Source organism: Malania oleifera, chromosome 11 (genome assembly GCF_029873635.1).
Source record: "Malania oleifera isolate guangnan ecotype guangnan chromosome 11, ASM2987363v1, whole genome shotgun sequence".
Taxonomy (NCBI): Eukaryota; Viridiplantae; Streptophyta; class Magnoliopsida; order Santalales; family Ximeniaceae; genus Malania; species Malania oleifera.
The window spans coordinates 34,620,256-34,637,913 of NC_080427.1; the positions used below are offsets into that span (position 1 = coordinate 34,620,256).

General features: G+C 36.9%; 1 protein-coding gene across 1 annotated transcript; it reads right to left on the reverse strand.

The window, feature by feature from the left end:
• Window positions 1-3,028: 3,028 nt before the first annotated feature.
• On the reverse strand, window positions 3,029-17,433 carry LOC131167898 (eukaryotic translation initiation factor 3 subunit E). The gene is made up of 8 exons (XM_058126961.1): window positions 17,110-17,433; window positions 16,849-17,003; window positions 12,797-13,024; window positions 12,549-12,670; window positions 12,044-12,263; window positions 10,012-10,154; window positions 3,561-3,698; window positions 3,029-3,443 (listed from the first exon to the last, which is right to left on the reverse strand). Exons 1-8 carry the CDS (start codon window positions 17,354-17,356, stop codon window positions 3,344-3,346), a joined length of 1,353 nt encoding a protein of 450 aa, XP_057982944.1. The 5' UTR covers window positions 17,357-17,433; the 3' UTR covers window positions 3,029-3,343.
• Between the last annotated feature and the right edge of the window lie 225 nt (window positions 17,434-17,658).

Consider the following 17,658-nt stretch of genomic DNA (forward strand, 5'->3'; position numbering starts at 1 on the left):
ATATAGAACTCTGTTATTTATTTGAGGTTACTTATTTATATTCTGCTGCGTGCATATTAATAATGGTATCAGGTATAGGTGATTAGAACACGTGACACCTGGGCCCCACTTGGCAGGTTCGGGGCGTCACAACATTGGTATCTTATTCTAGTTGACACTAGAGGCAATGAAAATTGAGAGGTAGCTTCTCATTGCGGCATAGGCCTGCACATTTCACACCTGAGATGAGATAATTCAAAGCTTTTGTAAATTTCGTTTTAGCCCTAATCTTTGACCCTAACCAATTAGTTAATTTAAGAAAATAGTTTATGTGAAAAGTGCTAGTCCCTAGGGTCAATCTACGGTTGTCTGAGCTTATCATCCACATCATGCATTTCATGCATTATATCACAGACCAAATATAAAAACTAAAATGCATCTACAATCAGAATAAATATCTTCTTCTTTCCTCTTCTGTCTTCCGTGGAAAACGCCAGTAGATGTGAGTTTTAAGGTCTTCTGGCTTCCACTATCCTTTCCCTTATATGTGCACTAACATATTAAGTCTGCTCAAAGATTGGATACACACATAAGAAACTTGTGATTTGTCATTATCAAAACCAGGGATCAGACTCAAAAAGTCAACAAATTGGGATTGCATAGAAAGACCCTAGGTTGTGAAATACTACTACTATCTGGTTTAACCAAGGCAAAAGGTTTTAAATTTCCAATTCATCCTCTTCTGGGGAATATACCAAAGTCAACAATCTAGTCTCATAACTTTCCCATTTTTCATCCTTTTTAGTGCAAACTTAACTTCATTAACTCTATTTTTGTGAATAAATCTCATATTTTTAGTCTTTTCCTCATTTGATCATAATTCTAAGTTTAAACCTTCTATTTGGTTTTCATTAAACAACTTACTAAGTAACTTCATCATCTTTCTCTAATGTCTTTGTCCTTAACCAGAATAATATTATCCTCACTTTTTATACATTTTACATTTCCTAAGTTCTTATTCTTTCTTTCTCTAACTTTAGCAAGTTTAAATATATCTCTTTCTCTTTCTTTTGTCTCTAATCTATCATACAAACTATTAAATGATCTATATTTAGCTTCATTAATAGCCTTTTTTACATTTTTTTTGTCTCCTTATACTTTTCAAAGTTATCTCAATTTTTACAATTTTGTCATGTTTTATACCAAATTCTATTTGTCTTTAAGGCTTTTTGTACATCTTTATCACACTACCAACTTTCTTTACTATTCGAGAATCTTCCCGTTGATTTACCTAAAAAAATTTTTGCTATCTTTTTAATAAAGCTAATTAATCTACTCAGAAGAATATTTGTATCTATCTCATCCTCTATAATTCAATCTCCATTTTTTATCATTTTATCTTTAAATTTTATTATATTCCACCTAATTCTATTACACTGGCTTATTTTATCTTTTTTCTTCCATTTTTTAATACATATATCTAGCACTAAGACTATATGTTGTGTGGTTAGGCTTTCACCTGGAATAACTTTACAATCCTTACATGATAAACAATCTATCCTCCTTAAAAAAAATCTATTTGACTTCTATTTTGTCCACTTTTAATGGTTATTAAATGTTATTCTCTCTTCTTAAAACAAGTATTTATTATACTAAAATCATATGACATAGCAAACCCCAAGTTCATTTTTATCTCCATATCCATATCTTTTATGTATCCTCCCATAATTTTTATTATCCCTTCCAACGTGTCCATTCAGATCTCCTCCAATAAATTTCTCACCCTGGTATGTCTTGTATAATACTATCCACATCTTCTCAAAATTGTCTCTTAAGATATTCTGCTAAGCCGACTTGAGGAGTATAAGCACTAATGATATTTATTATCTCGTCCTAATACCATCTTGATTTTTATAATTTTATCCCCTATTCTATTTACATCAAAACGCTATCTTTTAAATTTTTGTTTATAATAATTCCTACTTCATTCTTATGTTTTTCTTTTCTAATGTACCAAGCTTAAATCCTTATTTAAATTTCTTTAACTTTCTCCGCCACTCACTTAGTTTCTTTAAGGCTAATTATATTGGTTATTCTTCTAATCATTGTATCCACAATTTCCATACTTTTGCCCATAAATGTCCCTATATTCCAAGTTGTTAATCTAATTCTAGTTTCTGAAACTAACATCTTTACCTATCCACGTCCAGAATGATGTAGGAACCCTCGCATATTTGACACCGTACAAGGGAGCCAACACGGCGCATCGCTTCTGGGCGACAACCTAACCCACCCTCGCCCACTTTTCGCTACACCTGAGTGGTATAAGTGCAATACATCGCTCGTAAGAAACGTCTCAACAAATATTCGATAAGAATTCATATCATAGTGATCTGACAAATTTTATACTGACTATCAACTACCTAACGCAACCCTCTTCCTTTACCTGGGCTTGAGACCGATTGTGTGTGAAAAATAATTAAGATATTAAGTACATCACAGACAGAGTTATATTGTATACATAAGGCAAATTTTCTCGCTATGCCAAGTTAGAAAGCAAGAGTTGCAGAGTAAAAGATAAACCAAACCAAGAACAACAATTCAAATAGGAAACTGCAGTTGCTATGGAGAAATAGCCAAGAACCATGTGCACCAAACTGAGTTTGCTACACTTCCATGAGTACCAACCGGTTAAGAGAGAGATATCATCACATTCATGCGAGATTCCATTGGACGACGGTTCAGTAGGATTAAGCTAGATTGGTATCTTATTCTAGTTGAGACTAGAGGCAATGAAAATTGAGAGGTAGCTTCTCATTGCGACATAGGCCTGCACATTCCACACCTGAGATGAGATAATTCAGATTTTGGCTCCAAAAAGTGTGTTCTCCACAAGCTCAACACCCCACTTCTATTCCAATCAAATGGACAAAATCAAATTCAAACCATGTGATACTACATAACCACACATTGAATTCAGCCATCTATATAATAACTGCATCCTCCGTGTGCAAATATGACCTGAGAGTGCAGCACAGTGGAATGTACATCCAAGCCAAGAAAAGTATGGATAAATAAATCTCTGGCAAATTTTTGGAAATTACAGCATAGAGTTCTCTTGGGGCATCACCTCCAAAATAAGCATAAATTTCAATTTCAAGAAACCTTAACAACTGAATAAAAAACAGTCAACCAAAATTTTCTACATTAGATTATAGTTTTTTTTCAGCTTTCTGAGACAAATTTCAGAAAAGAATTGTTCATTAAAATGCTCTACTGCTAATACTTGAACCAAAAGGAAGAAAAATCCAGATGGCCTTGAAACTGACATACAACTCCCTCACAAATTATTCATCTTCATCACTTATCGAGTAGTCTGTGCTTGTGCATGTTCTAGAAGCTGACTAACTAATTTATAAGTACGCCCAGACATTGCTTTGGTGTGGTCTATGAGCTGCTCGTACCTAACAGGACAAAATAAATCAATTGATTAAAAAACAAAGGAAAAATTAAGGCTCAGGGAGGGGGGGTGGAAATGATAGCAAGCCAAATTGTTGATTAACATGCTTCTGTTGGCTTACACGCTGGGATGATTGGGTTCCATGACGACAGTTCCCAACTTAGAGTCAATCTTAGCGTCCAGCTTTGAGCTACGGATAAGGTTCACAATCCATCTCTCAGCCTCTTCATAATTCAAATTCAATTTCTCAGCAAGTACCCTGCAATAAACAACGAAAACAGTTTGAACATCAGATTTTAGACAATAAAGCATTGTATTTCATAATCAAATAAAATAAAATAAAATAAAACAGCTTAAAAATCATTATGGCCGACTGACAGAAAGATGTTGACGACTACATGCTGTGACTAGCACTATTTACTGTTACAAGACAAAAAATAAATAAAAATACAGATTAAGTAATATTTGCTTCCTTCAAATTTGGGGCAATTATGGATCTTTTAACTGTCATCGTTTACCTTTCAGCAGTCCAGCACAGGCAAGAGGTTTTTCTTAAGATTGAAATGGTTCTTGGGAAAAAACACATTTAAATTTCGTTCAACCATGATGTTGGAAGAAATTCCAGTGATTTTATATCTATAGTTAGAAAGAGCTTAACAATATTACATAATCTATAAAAAATGAAATATAAAAAAAAAAAAGTTTCATAACATCTAATAATAGGATAACAAGATAGACTCCAAAGATCAAAGAAAACAAAAGGGAACTGTTAAGGGTTGATATGCATTGTTGGCCCACAACCTAACAACTTAATCTTTTAGGTAAAGTGTCATTCCAACATGTAACAGAGCTGTTTACCAGGAGGTTCCTGGGTTCTAGTCTTGTCGCCTGCAATTATTATGTGGTGTTTAAAAAATTATTGTATTCCCTGTAATGGATGTTACCTATCATGTGTTTATCTCTCACATACTGTCGGGCTGCACATGCAGGGGAGTGTTAAGGCTTGATATGCATTGTTGGCCCACAACCAAACTTAAGCTTTTAGGTAAAGTGGTCTTCTAACAAGAACAATCAAAGAATTGCAATAAGACTGCCTTCCAGTCCCTGACCAGATCAGGCAGCTGCACACCCCAAAAAACCTATGGGCCAAGAGAGAGGCCAAGTACACTGCTCTATCCCACAACAAACAAGGGGAGAAAAGTGCGATCCTTGAAAACCTCGCCTTCTACCCAATCCACGAGGTCCAAAAAATAAGAAAATTGCAATGGGCCCAGAGAGAGGCCAAATGCACTGCTCTATCCCACAACAAACAAGGGGAGATAGTGTGATCCTTGAAAACCTCACCTTCTGCTCAATCCATGCAGTCCACAAAATAAGAAAAATTGCAATGAGCCATAAAACTCCTCCCTTCCTACCATTACCCAACCCCACAATATCTCACCAACAAGAAATTGCCCACATCCCTAGGATACACCCAAACTTCACTAGGATCCCACCTTGCAATGGAGTCTGAGGCGAGAATTCATTTCATTGGACTAGCAATACATCACACGAGTGTCAGGTTTGAGAGCCTTGAAGGGCCTTCTGATCTGTAACAAATCATTTGCCTGTCTTTTTCAAAGTTAGTGCCTATATGAAAGTTTCCAAAGCTCGAAAGGAACCATAGCCTTCCAAATGATGTGGCTCCAAGGGAAAAAACTAGGGAAGGAGATATAAGGAGATGAGGGAATAAAGATTTATGGAAAAGACGCCTGATTAATCACACTCCCAAACCCTCTCGTATACCCTACCAGTTGGAACAAATTGATTCAAAGAGTAAAGTAGAAATCTCATCCACGTCTTTCTTTAAGATTTCGTAAAACTCCCAAGAAAGAAAGGTGAACCACCCCAACCCCGGGGGGGTAAAAAAAAAGGAGGGAAAAAAGCATTGATAGGTGCACTGTGAAGGATAGAAAGTCAAAACAAGTGAGGCACTATCAGCTCTAAAGAACCCTCACCCACCCAAAACCAAACCTCGTAGCCATTCCCAACTTTGAATTGAGTGAAGGGGAAGAAAAGAGAAGCAACTTGGATCACGAACTTCCATGGGCTTGCATGATAAACATTGCCACTTCCTCCAGAATCCCGCCTATTCTGATGAACCGTGTGCTTACTTTTAATCACCTTGTGCCATAAAAGGTTAACCTCCAAATGGAGAACCTCCACAACCATTTTTCAATCAAAAAGCTGCTCTTGGAAACCACGTCGCCAAGCCCCAGCCCTCCTCCCAATTTCAATTTACTACCACCTCCCAGCTAAAATGATTATCACTCTTGGGCACTTTCAAGAGTCCCAAAAACAAGCCAAATCATCCTCTCAAGAATCCTAGCAACACACATGGGCACTCTAAAAGGAAGATAAAGTAAATAGGGACATTCGGAAGAGCAACACTAATAAGGGAGGTATGACCTCCTCAAGATAAGTACACATTTTCCACCCCTCCAACCTCCTACCACAACCCCCCTCAATCACAAGATCCCAGAAAATTAGAGAGTTGGGGTCGCCTCCAAGCAATAGACCGAGGTAGGAGAACATCCTCTCAGAGCAGCACAGCCTGCCAGGGCCTTAACCCCCTCTAAATCCCTATGACCCACATTAATACCTGATGCTCCACTGTCAGACAAGTTGATTTCTAATCCCAAAATCTTTCTGAGAATTTTTAGCATAGTTTTTGGGATATCAATTATCAAAACATTGTCCTCAAGAAATAGCATTAGATCATCTGTAAATTGGAGATGAGAGACCTTCACCTTCTCCATGCCATAGCTGTAAAATTGAGATTCGAATGGTGAATCAAAAATCGAATCAAACTGTAAGATTCGATACAAAATTTAAAAATATTGATTCCAAATGATATGCATATGCATAGGACAAACAAAATAGTAAAATACATCAAAATTTCAACAAATATGAATTAATACACTAAAAGCTTAAGAGTCAAAACTAAAGCACTTCTATAGTTCTTCTAAAGTTCAAGATACACTAAAAAACATAAGATATGAATTCGAGAAAAAATTGAAAAAATTAAAATTTATGTTGGCGGTGCAATTGTGTAACACCTTTTAACAGCAATATATATATATATATATATATATATATATATATATATATATATACCCACACCATGTGAATCCTTTAAAAAAATATATGGGAAGGAATCAAGAAAAAATAATAATAAATAGAACTTTATGGGTTTTAAGGGAATGAATCAACAATAAAAAAATAACAATTTTAAGTTTATGGTGCTTAGTAAAAAAATTCAATTTTAATGCATGGGCTTTCTCAGACAATGAAAACATAATTAAAACTGGTTAAAATTTTAAAAAATATTAAAAAAAAAAAAAAAAAAAAAAACAAATTCCTTTGGGGCAAGGGTTCAAATAGAATCTTATAAAGGCTAGTGACCATGCTTGGAACCCCTCACCCTCTTTCTTTGGGGCAAAGGTAAAAGAGGTAGAGTTCAAACTATTACTCACCACACTATTTCTATGGAATTTCTCAAAAAACCCCATAATGCCCTTGTGCAAGATTTCCCAATTCTCCTGATAAAAGGCCATCATGAATCTGTCAGGGTGGGAGCTTTCTCCCTATACATCTCCAACATTGTTTTCCTATATTCTTTCTCTACAAATGGCCTCTTGAGCCACTGAATTGAGATCATCTCAATGGGACTCCAATCGAAGCCCTCCAACATCAACAACGTACGCAGGCAATCTTTAAAAAATAAATGCTTGAAAGATTTCATAATCTCCTCTCCAATCTGAGTATGTCCCCTAACCATGTTCCCAAACTCCAATTCCAATTCTAATTCCAATTCCTCAATGAAATTCTTCCTCCTTCCACTAGCCATTCTATGAAAGAATCCTGAATTAAGGTCCTCTACTCTGACCCACTTCACCCTTGATTTCTGACACCAATGCACTCGATTAATAATCTCCAAATCATTTTGAAGACGCGTCATCCTAGCCCTAGCCTCCTCATCTATCAAACCACACTCCTCCAGCCTATCCAGTCCAACAATTTTAACGAAGATGTTATTTTTAGCCTCTTTGGCATTCCCAAACACCTCTTCATTCCATAGTTTCAATTTCATCTTCACAAATTTCATTATTGTTATACTTTTGAACCCCTCCCAGCTTTGAACCTAACACTCCCCACCAAAACAGTAGCTTGAGACAGACCTTGCAAGACTCCTGCAACACATCTGAAAAATGTCTTCCCACACGTTGGTGAAGAGAAATTTATCAATATGCGAAGATACTTAAAAAGAAACGGTCAATACTAAGAGGAATATCCCTGAGCCCAGTGGCATATAAAAAAGTCGAATCATAATTCTAAAACCCGGACTGATGACCAAACTAATAAAGCCACCCAGTCGGCCAGACTGTTGGACCAGGGAGTTAGACCAGTGGTTGAGCCGGCAACACTGTAATAATAATAATAATAATAATAATAATAATAACAACAACAACTTGTTAGTCAATTACTGAAAATTTATGACATAACTATTATTTTAATCAATGAGAAGAAAGATGAAATTATTATAACTTTTCCTATTTTCTTATTATTATTATTATTATTATAAAATAATATTCTGTTGGGGAGTGTAGGGTTGCTTCATTAAAAATTATTCAAGTTTCAAAATTTACCTCTTTGTGTGCATATATATATCACATTTGTGTTAAAAGTTTTTGGTTTAATAAAAATTTTATTTAAGTTTCTAAAATAAACTGTGTGTGTATACATCACATTTTCAGGTATATATTTTTTGCTCTCATGCTGGGACAAGACCCCCTACTGGGCATAGTGGCAAGCTCTGTTTCCCCCATGCTGAAGTCCCTCTTGAATCATAGCAGCTGCATTTGCAGCGTGGTTATTCTCCTTTTCTTTTTGGGGCGTAAACAAGCAAGGGCTAGAGCTGACCCAGAGTTGACTCTGGGTCAAACTGGTTCATTCCAGGTCAGCTGGTTTATTATTAGATCAATCCATTTCTGAGTCTTGGCTATCACTCAGACCAGCCTGGTGGCCAGTTCCAGCCGTACCCATTCAGACCCACCAATCCTGTATGGGTTTTAAAACCATGAGTCAAACATCCCCGTACTAATAGAAACTCTAGAATCAAACCACCCCCCCCCCCAAAAAAAAAAAAAAAGGAAGGTGGGGAAAAAAAGGTTTAACTCTTGAATCGCAGATAGCATTGGAATCACCCTCGACCACCCACTGCAGACTACACAAGCCAAAGAAACATGACAATTCATCAGTAAAGGAGTTCCACAAGGAGGAACAGACCATAAACAAATGAAAACCACATTTTCTGAAAAACCTTTAAAATTCAAGCAAAACCAAAAAAATCATCCTGTGTGACACTACTTAAGAGTAGCAACCCGCGTCTCATATTGCCATCTGAAACCTAACCTCCTCCCCACCCCCCTTCACTGAAATTCCAAGAAACGATCTTTATTAACACTCTTTGGAACCCCCAAGGAGCTGCCTTCCTCATTATAATTAGCCAACAAAGCTAACTTCACCACCTCCCTGCATAATTTCTTAACTTTTTCCTCACCCCAGGCTCCTCCACCCTCATTCTAACACTCACCAATAGAATTCACCAAAGACCAACCCAATTCTTCTAGGAGATCCAGAGCGTCTTGGTTATCCCTCTCATCCTCTAAAAGTCCACAGTTGGAAGACCACCCCCCTCCCCCAAAAAAAAAACCAAAAATAAATAAATCACTTAACTCCTAACAGCACAGTGGTGACAGAAAGTCCATTTAGATACCATCAGATCTGGAAGAACACTATCCAAGACTGTTAGAAGAAACTTTGTTTACTTGGTGGGTGATTCCTATTACTGGATATGCTGAACTAGTTTTCATCAAAATCCAAAAGAAAATTAAAATAGTAACGTTTATAAACACATGTCCATTCCCAAGTAAGAAAAAAGAATTACTCAAGCGTAGAAAGATTGAACTTCACCATCGTGGGGATATTTTTTTCAAATGCATCTTAATAGAAAATAAAATGTTCTAGTTCTACATCAAAATTTTATACAAACAGAAAGCATGTTTCTAGTGGCATTCTACAAATAATTGCCTGGTCTAAAACACAGTTCAATAAGTTCTCCAATATCATAGATAGAGTTTTCATTTTCCAACATCACAGAGACATGTTCCATTAATCTCAAGAACAGATTAGCACCAGCACATGCTACATTCGGATACAAAAAGGGGAAAAAAAAAACATTAGAAAGCTCTAACTGAAAGCCATTCTCATTGAGTATAAACTACAGTCAGTAATCTACTACACTGTTTCTTTTTCCCTATTAAAAAAAGTTAAGTTTGTACAATTGAGCAAAATAAGAGTTTCCAAAGGAAAACAAGAAAATAAAAATTGGATACAGAAGCAGTCATACATTGCAAAGGGGATTCATATGATAAATCACCATTTTTACCTCATCCAACCTAAAACATTAAAACGAGATGATAGTCTTTTTCCACATATTAGTTATACAATTTCAGAAAGCAGGTAAATACCCCATGTCAATACGCTGATGTATTCTGCAGTAAGTCTCAAAGATAAAAAGGCGAGCATTTTCAAGGAACTCATCCCTCAATGGTACAGTAGAAAAGTTTCCTTCTTCAACTCGTTTGCCAAGGAATGGATCATTCAATATTACCTACATTATGGCATCCACAGGAAACGCAAAAGGTGTTAACTTGCACACAATTACAGAAAAATACTAAACCATAAAAAAGATAGCATGAATTGGTAGGATATATAGCAACGGTGTAAAAAACCACGCATTAGGCTGTCCAAATTCACATCATTTGATTGAGGTAAAGCTCAAATAATTCAAACTCTGTTTCTGTATCAGTATGACTGTGTCTACATTCATGAGGTGAAAACTAGGTATAAAAGGACTAAGAACCCAACTAACACAACTACACAAAGATTTTTAAAGTATACAAAAGAAGAAGAAGAAGAAGAAGAAGAAGAACAATCAAATTTTTATTTAAAAATTAACATATTCCTGAAAATAGGATTTACCAAAACATAACCTAAAGGTCCTTCACAGGAATCAGAGAATCGGCTACCTTTGCATTCAGTATTCCTCTTACCTTGAAACTTTACCATACAATTTCAATTTGTAACTTATATACAATAGTACATTGTTTTTGTTTGTTGCTGACATTAGTTGAGTCTTTGTGTCTTCGAATAGTTTTATATGCTCTCTCTTAGCCTCAAAGGACGAATGTGATGACTGAAAAGATTAAGGAACCAAAAATAAATCTACTTTGGAGCTGATAGATCTCCACACCAAAATAAATAAATAAATAAAAAGCAACGTAAACAGTCAAAACCATAAAGTTCGACACTGTTTCACTTGGGAAAAAAAAAAAGTTAATAGGGCCTGACAAGAGTAGAAGCTTCTATATGAAACCAGTGGAGCTTAATCCCATTAAATTTTTATAAAAAAAAAATTTAAAAAGGACAAATTACACCAGAATCTCGATGTTCATTTCTGAGGCTCAGTGTCCACGACTCCACATTCCTATGTCGTGGCATGATCTCTATACCCCTTTCCTTAAGAATAATAAGGATAAGCCCTGTGTTCTAGGACTATGATATTCTTTAATGGAACTAAACATGGCATCATAGCATATTAGTATTCTCACTTCCAAGCATCACTCTCCAAGAATCAAGATTGTTGAGGCAAAGGGTGCCCCAAACAAACCCATAAATAAAATGGATGAATATAATATGAAAATAAGTTCTGACAACAGCTAAGCCTGGTCCGTCTGGGTCTGAATAAACCCAAGTTTACACAATTACTAAATCATTTTATATTAACAAGACTACCACCAAAGGCAAGCCCCCCTGCACCACCATAACATGTGTCCATCATCACCAACATCATTGCACTGATACTTCATCCGACCATCACTACCCATTTCTAATGTCATTACCATCTTGTATGATCCATATAGCATACGAGTCCCTCTTCCATGCCATAAGCAAAATATACGTAATATGTATAGTCCTTAAAGTTATATTAAATAAAATTTGACAAATAAAAAATTGTATTTTTATAGCATATAAAGACAGCTGGCATTTTTTCCCTGCTTAATATTTTTCCTCTGCTAATTTCTACAATGAATAGCATAACTGATGAGTTATCTCAAACCTAAAGAAAACTCCTTGTAGTCCGCACATATTTATGCCTCCAATAGCAAATTTGGAAACCAAAATTTCCAGTTCCGACTGTTCAAAATTAACGAGGAACAAAGGCATGGTCCCATTTTTTTTGGTAACCAATATGATTAAATAAATTGGCAACCAACAGAAGAAATATAAGTGCATAAAATGATAAATTTGTAATCCAAAACTCTAAGGGGAAGAGAGAGAACACGAGGTGAGCAGAGAGGAAAAAGGGTATGACAATGCAGAAATATAGTTGCATTTCAAAAAGAATACATCAGCAAAACTACACCTGATGAAAGATTTTGCAATCCAGCCATCAGTATGAAGAAAACAAAACTACCCACTGATGTATAAGAAACTTACTTCTTCACACTCTCTCATCTTCTTTTGTGCCCCATCAAAGTCATAATTGACATATACACATGCTAGGAACTCTGTGATCGGATCTTTGTAAGAGTACTGCTCCTGCTGGATGACCTTTATGAAATCTTTGAATTGAGGTCGTCTCCTTTTATTGACAATGAATGCAGTTGCTAGATAACGTAAAAGATGGGGAGCATTGGTCTGAATGGCATTTAGATACCTAGAAGAAATTAAATTCACATCCTGTCAAAAGGACATTAAGAAAACAACTAAATATGATAAACTGATGTTCATAAATAAATTTCACTGTAAAAAAAAAAAAAACACACACACACACACACAACACACACAAAGAGCAGGCCAGAGGTGCAGAGATAGCATCTGATCCTCCTAAGCTCCAATTTCTATGCATCATAACTGAATACATACTTGTGCGTGGAGAGAGAGAGAGAGAGAGAGAGATGGCAGAAGGCGTAAAGGACAATGATTAGTTCAGATGGCATACTTGTCCTGATTAAATAAGTCAATAATCTGGGTTCTGCCATTGTCATGGTTGAAAAATATGAAAAGACTCCAATGCATTAACCATATTCTACTCTGCACCTGATTCAATGGTGAGGAGAAGCTCTGCAACACATATCAGTGTCAAACTATGAGCAAACATACCCAGCCAAAAATAAGCTTTTTGTACAAAAGGAGATAAAATGCCAGAGACCATAACATGCCAATTCACAAATGACACCTGAAACAGACCTTTGAGTCAATTATTTCTTTCAATCGATTAAGTTCGTCAAGAGCAGTATCCCAGTTCTGCATTAATATCTCGGCTGCAAGCTTTCCCCATAATGCACTCAAACTTCTATCACTGTTCGTGCATAGGGCTCTGTACTGATACAGATAGTCAGCAGCACCAGAGTAGTTTCCACATTCAAACTGAAATTTGGCATACTGATATAATGCCTCTATCTGATCTGGACCAATCTGATCCTCAAAAAAAAAAAACTAATCAAAACTATGCCGAAGCCACCCAAAAAAGCAGAGATTTTTCATAGGAACAGCAACTAAGAGTAACTACACAAACAAAATAGTTTTAAAGTACAAATTATAAACACAATATTCAATAATGACACGACAAGCAGAGGGGACTGGAGTTGCAATAGCCGCCCAGCTTTTGGAAATTGCACTTACACCCTTTAGGTTTATAAACATAATATAATAAATATTAATTCCCCTCCCCAAAAGTTAAGCTATTTTACCATGATGCTCTTAAAAATTTTGTTTCAGACAATAATTTTTTATAGAAATGTGCATCTGACTGCATGTCTAATTATTTTATCCCCTCGCCTGACCCACTCTTCTTGTTGCCAAATAAAAGAAAATTTACTGCCTCCAGTGCTAGCACCAGATATCTTTCGCCATCAGATGATGATTTCTTAATACTCTTACACAGAAAAGCTGAGGACCATAGAACAACATTTCAAACTAAGAATTTTTTTAAGATAGGAAAAGAAACTTTATGAAATTAAAAAGTAGAAACAGATAAAATAAAGGAGAACAAGAAGTCTTCATTCTTGAAAAAGAGAATGAAAAACATCAATCCTAGTCAAGCCACTCAGTCATAGTTGCAATCTTCAAAACAACTTCCCTTCTGCGCTATAAGCCCAGAGAAAAGCCCCATGCCTCACCCTATCCCAAAGATGGCCCACTGATAATCTCTCCAGGCAAAAATTCTAGCATGCCTTTGCAGCCAACTTCCTCATAACACAGCATAAAAAGCACACCTCCACAACGTTTTTACTTCCTTACTAATCCCATAAAACCAGTAAAGAACTAGTCAAGAGTTCCTCCACAAACTTTGGACAAACCCAAACTTCACCAAAAACTTCACAAGTGCCAAGCATATGAAGAATGTGGGAACAAGATGCATCTTCAGCATTATTCACATGAGACACATATTGGGAGACAAAGCTTTAGAGGACCTCCTAATCTGCACTCTGCATTGTTGGCGTTAACTATATTAAGGGTCACCGGCCACATGAGCCCTTTCCTCTTAGATGGAAATTTAGCCTCCCACATTCCCCAATAGAGAGGAAAAACAACATCAACCTTAATAACATGAGAAAAGAATGATTTACAGATGAATCAGAAGACCAAACTCTACCATCACTCTGACAGGAGATCTTGCAACCCTACAATGAGCAAAGAAGATAGTTCCTCCGCCTATATATCATTTAAATCCCTTCTAGAATGAAAATCCTAAGAAAAGGAATCCCTTTCAAGAATAAGAAAAAATGAAATAATCATTATGATGAGAAGGAAGACAATACAAATAAGCAACCAATAGGATAATGCATTCCCCCAACCACCCACCCATACATCTTCTCAAAACCTAATATGATTACCTCTACCCAATTGAAACATAAATAAAGGAAGAAAAAGAAGGTTATGCCTGCAAAATTAACCTCTACAGACTCTCACTTCCTACGCCACAAATTAGCATCCTACCATTGTCTCGTCTGTCATAATGTCATATTTACCTTCCTTTTTTTCATGCCAAAAGGAATTTAGCCCCAAGAGAAACTGCCAAAAGGAAAGTGCTTTTAGACACCAAATTACCAAGACCGAATGCTCCTTCTCCCTTTGACCTACATACCACTTCTCACTTAACCAAATGATCTCTTGGCTCTCCTCTCTCTCACATCATAACCTTCACAAGATTCTGAGCTACCCCTCCCAAAATCCTAAAAAGAGAGAAAAAAAAAAATCACGTAGGAATGGTAAAACAGGTAGCAAGTAATTCTACCACAGTACCACCTAACAGGAACAAAGCTACTTTCCAACCATCCAACCACTTACTACCATGACCACCACCAGCTCCAAAATTCAAGGAAGAAGGATTACTTTCCCAAGGGACTCCTAAATAGGTCAAAGGCTCCTCTAAACACCACAACCAACTAGGAAGGACAGCTCCAAAACCTTCTCGTGTCTAAGGTTAACTGGCCCAACACCATACTAACCCAAATTAATCCTAGTATTGGATATTGTCTCAAAAATGAAAAATAGAGAGAATATTAACGAAATATGCAACATGGTCATAATTTTATCATCATTAAACAACAAATGTGACCCAAAAGCCTCCTTCTTACACACCTTAAAACCCCTCACAACCCTCCTATCTACCATCCAATTTATCACTCTATTCAAGTAACTCAACACATCCACCACATGGGCAAACAAGAAAGGAGACAAAGGAATATTTATCTTTTATGTGTGTGTCCCCACGGGCATGGCACGGTGGTAAAGCAGGCAGGGATAACAAGAGCATTTGAGGTTCGATTCCCAGCGGTGACAAGGTCTTGGTGCACTTTGTAGCCCCTCAGGGGATCCCATCCGCACGACGTAAAGGAGGGGCCATGGAAGAGTGACCGCTTCCCGAAAGTCAACCCAAGTGTGAATAAGCCGTAACTGCATCCGGATTAACATTGGGAAGCACATTAGGGGGGAAGGTCGCTAACCCGTGGGTTTGGTTCCGCACCAGGAGGTCCAAAAAGGGCTCATCGGTGGCTGGAGATCCCACGTGAATTTAAAAAAAAAAAAAAGGAGACAAAGGATCCCCCTTGCTCAACCCCCCATGATGAACCAAATCATTATTTAGGTTGTCCACTATTAATCACTAAAAAATAAACATTAGGTAAACAACTAATCCAATTCCTCCACCCAACTCCAAACCATTTCCTCCTAAGCACCCTATCCAAGAACTTCCAACTACCTTTATCATAAGTCTACTCAAAGTCTAATTTAAACAACAATGCCCTTCTTTCTAAAGCAAACATTGTCCACTGTCTCATTTGCAATCAAGATAGCATCCACAATCTGCCTCAATCCCATAAAAGCACTTTGAGCAAAAGAAAGAGCATGACTAAGGACAGAACTTGACCTACAAGCAAGCACATTAGCTATGATCTTATGCAAGCTAGATACTAAAGTAATAGACAGAAACTCCATACCTTAGTTGACCTACTTTTCTTAGGCACCAAGACAACAAAGGCATGATTAACATTCTTCCCCAATTTTCCATTACCATGAAACTAAAAACAAATAAAAAAAAGTTTCATTAGGTCCTTCCTCACCACATCTAATACTCCTGAAAATATGCAATATTAACCCATCCGGCCTCGGAGCTATCCCTCTCTAGACTAAACATACAACCCTAAACTCCTCACCAAAAGGCTTGTCCGACCAAGGTATATGTGTCTTAGAGATAGGACACAACTCCAACTCCTCAATCCATTTAAACTTAGCTTTTAGCCTCCAACTCCTGACCTCCTTCAATAATGCATCCCCTAACTCACTCTTTAAACTCACTCACCTAACTCCATCCTCTCATTAAACCCCACCTCAATCTCTTTCCTAACTAGCAAACTCAATTCACTCAAAATACTAACTTTTTATACTTTGTCATCTCCAAATACTTATTAAGTTCCACTTTCTAACACCTCCTTAATTCAGGACAATTTTAAAAATAAACATGCACCAATAACAAACAAGTTCACAAAACTAAGAGCCATCTGCCGCAGAATAATATTCAATTAGCAAACCAGAGACTAATATTGGCATGAAAATAAAATCATCATAAACAAATCTAAATATAAATGCACAATCCAATTTTAAATCTTTGTTAACTTCAGTTAAACTTTGTGACCTACTCTTAAATCTCAGTCTTGACAACTAATTAACAAGTTATTTGTTCCAATGCCTATGCACAGCATCCGTGTTGGGAAAAATCCCGCGAAATAAAACCAAACCTGGTATCGGTCATTGAGCATCTGAAGATTATATTGCTTGTCAGCCCTGAGCTCCTGAACCGCATTAGCGTTCTGAAGAAAAGCAACCAAAGGTTTCGCCGAGTCCTCCAGCGCCTTCAGCCGATCAACCACGTCCGCTCGCCTGTCCACCATATCTACCGCCGCCAAAAAAAATAATAATAAACAAAAAGTAAAAAAAATTAAAAAAAGAAATGGTACACTATCATGGGAAAAGGAAACCCTAAGGGAGGAAGAGGAGACCTTGAGGGACGTCTTCGGTGTGGTAGAGGGACTTGTGGATGTCCATGGCGTAGTCGACCATGTTAGTGTTGTTGAGGAGCTCGATCTTAGCCTTGAGGATCTGCTCGTCCGGGTAGAGCTGCCGCTCCTGAAGGAACTCCAGAAGTGGGAACACAAGGTGGCGATCCAAGTTGGGTGCGATTCGCGGCGTCAGATCGTAGCTCGCCATGGCTGCGGGTGCTGAAGAAGACGAATCGCGTTTCTCCATATCCAAACCCTTCTGTCCTGTGCCAAACCCAATACCAGTTTAGGTTTACAGTAGGAATCCTCCGTTTCCAATTCTGCCCATGCCCTGCTATATGTTTTACTCTCTAGTTTTTTTTTTTTTTTTTTTTTTTTAACTCTTAAATGATATTGTCCGTTTGATGGTAATTAGACACTCACTTCACAGTTATTTTTTCTTTTAATTTATTAAAAAATATTTAAGAAAAGTTCGGTGCAACTTTTTTCACTAAATCATCAACATTTTTTAAATAAAAGACACGGAATGGTCCAACATCTTTTAAACAA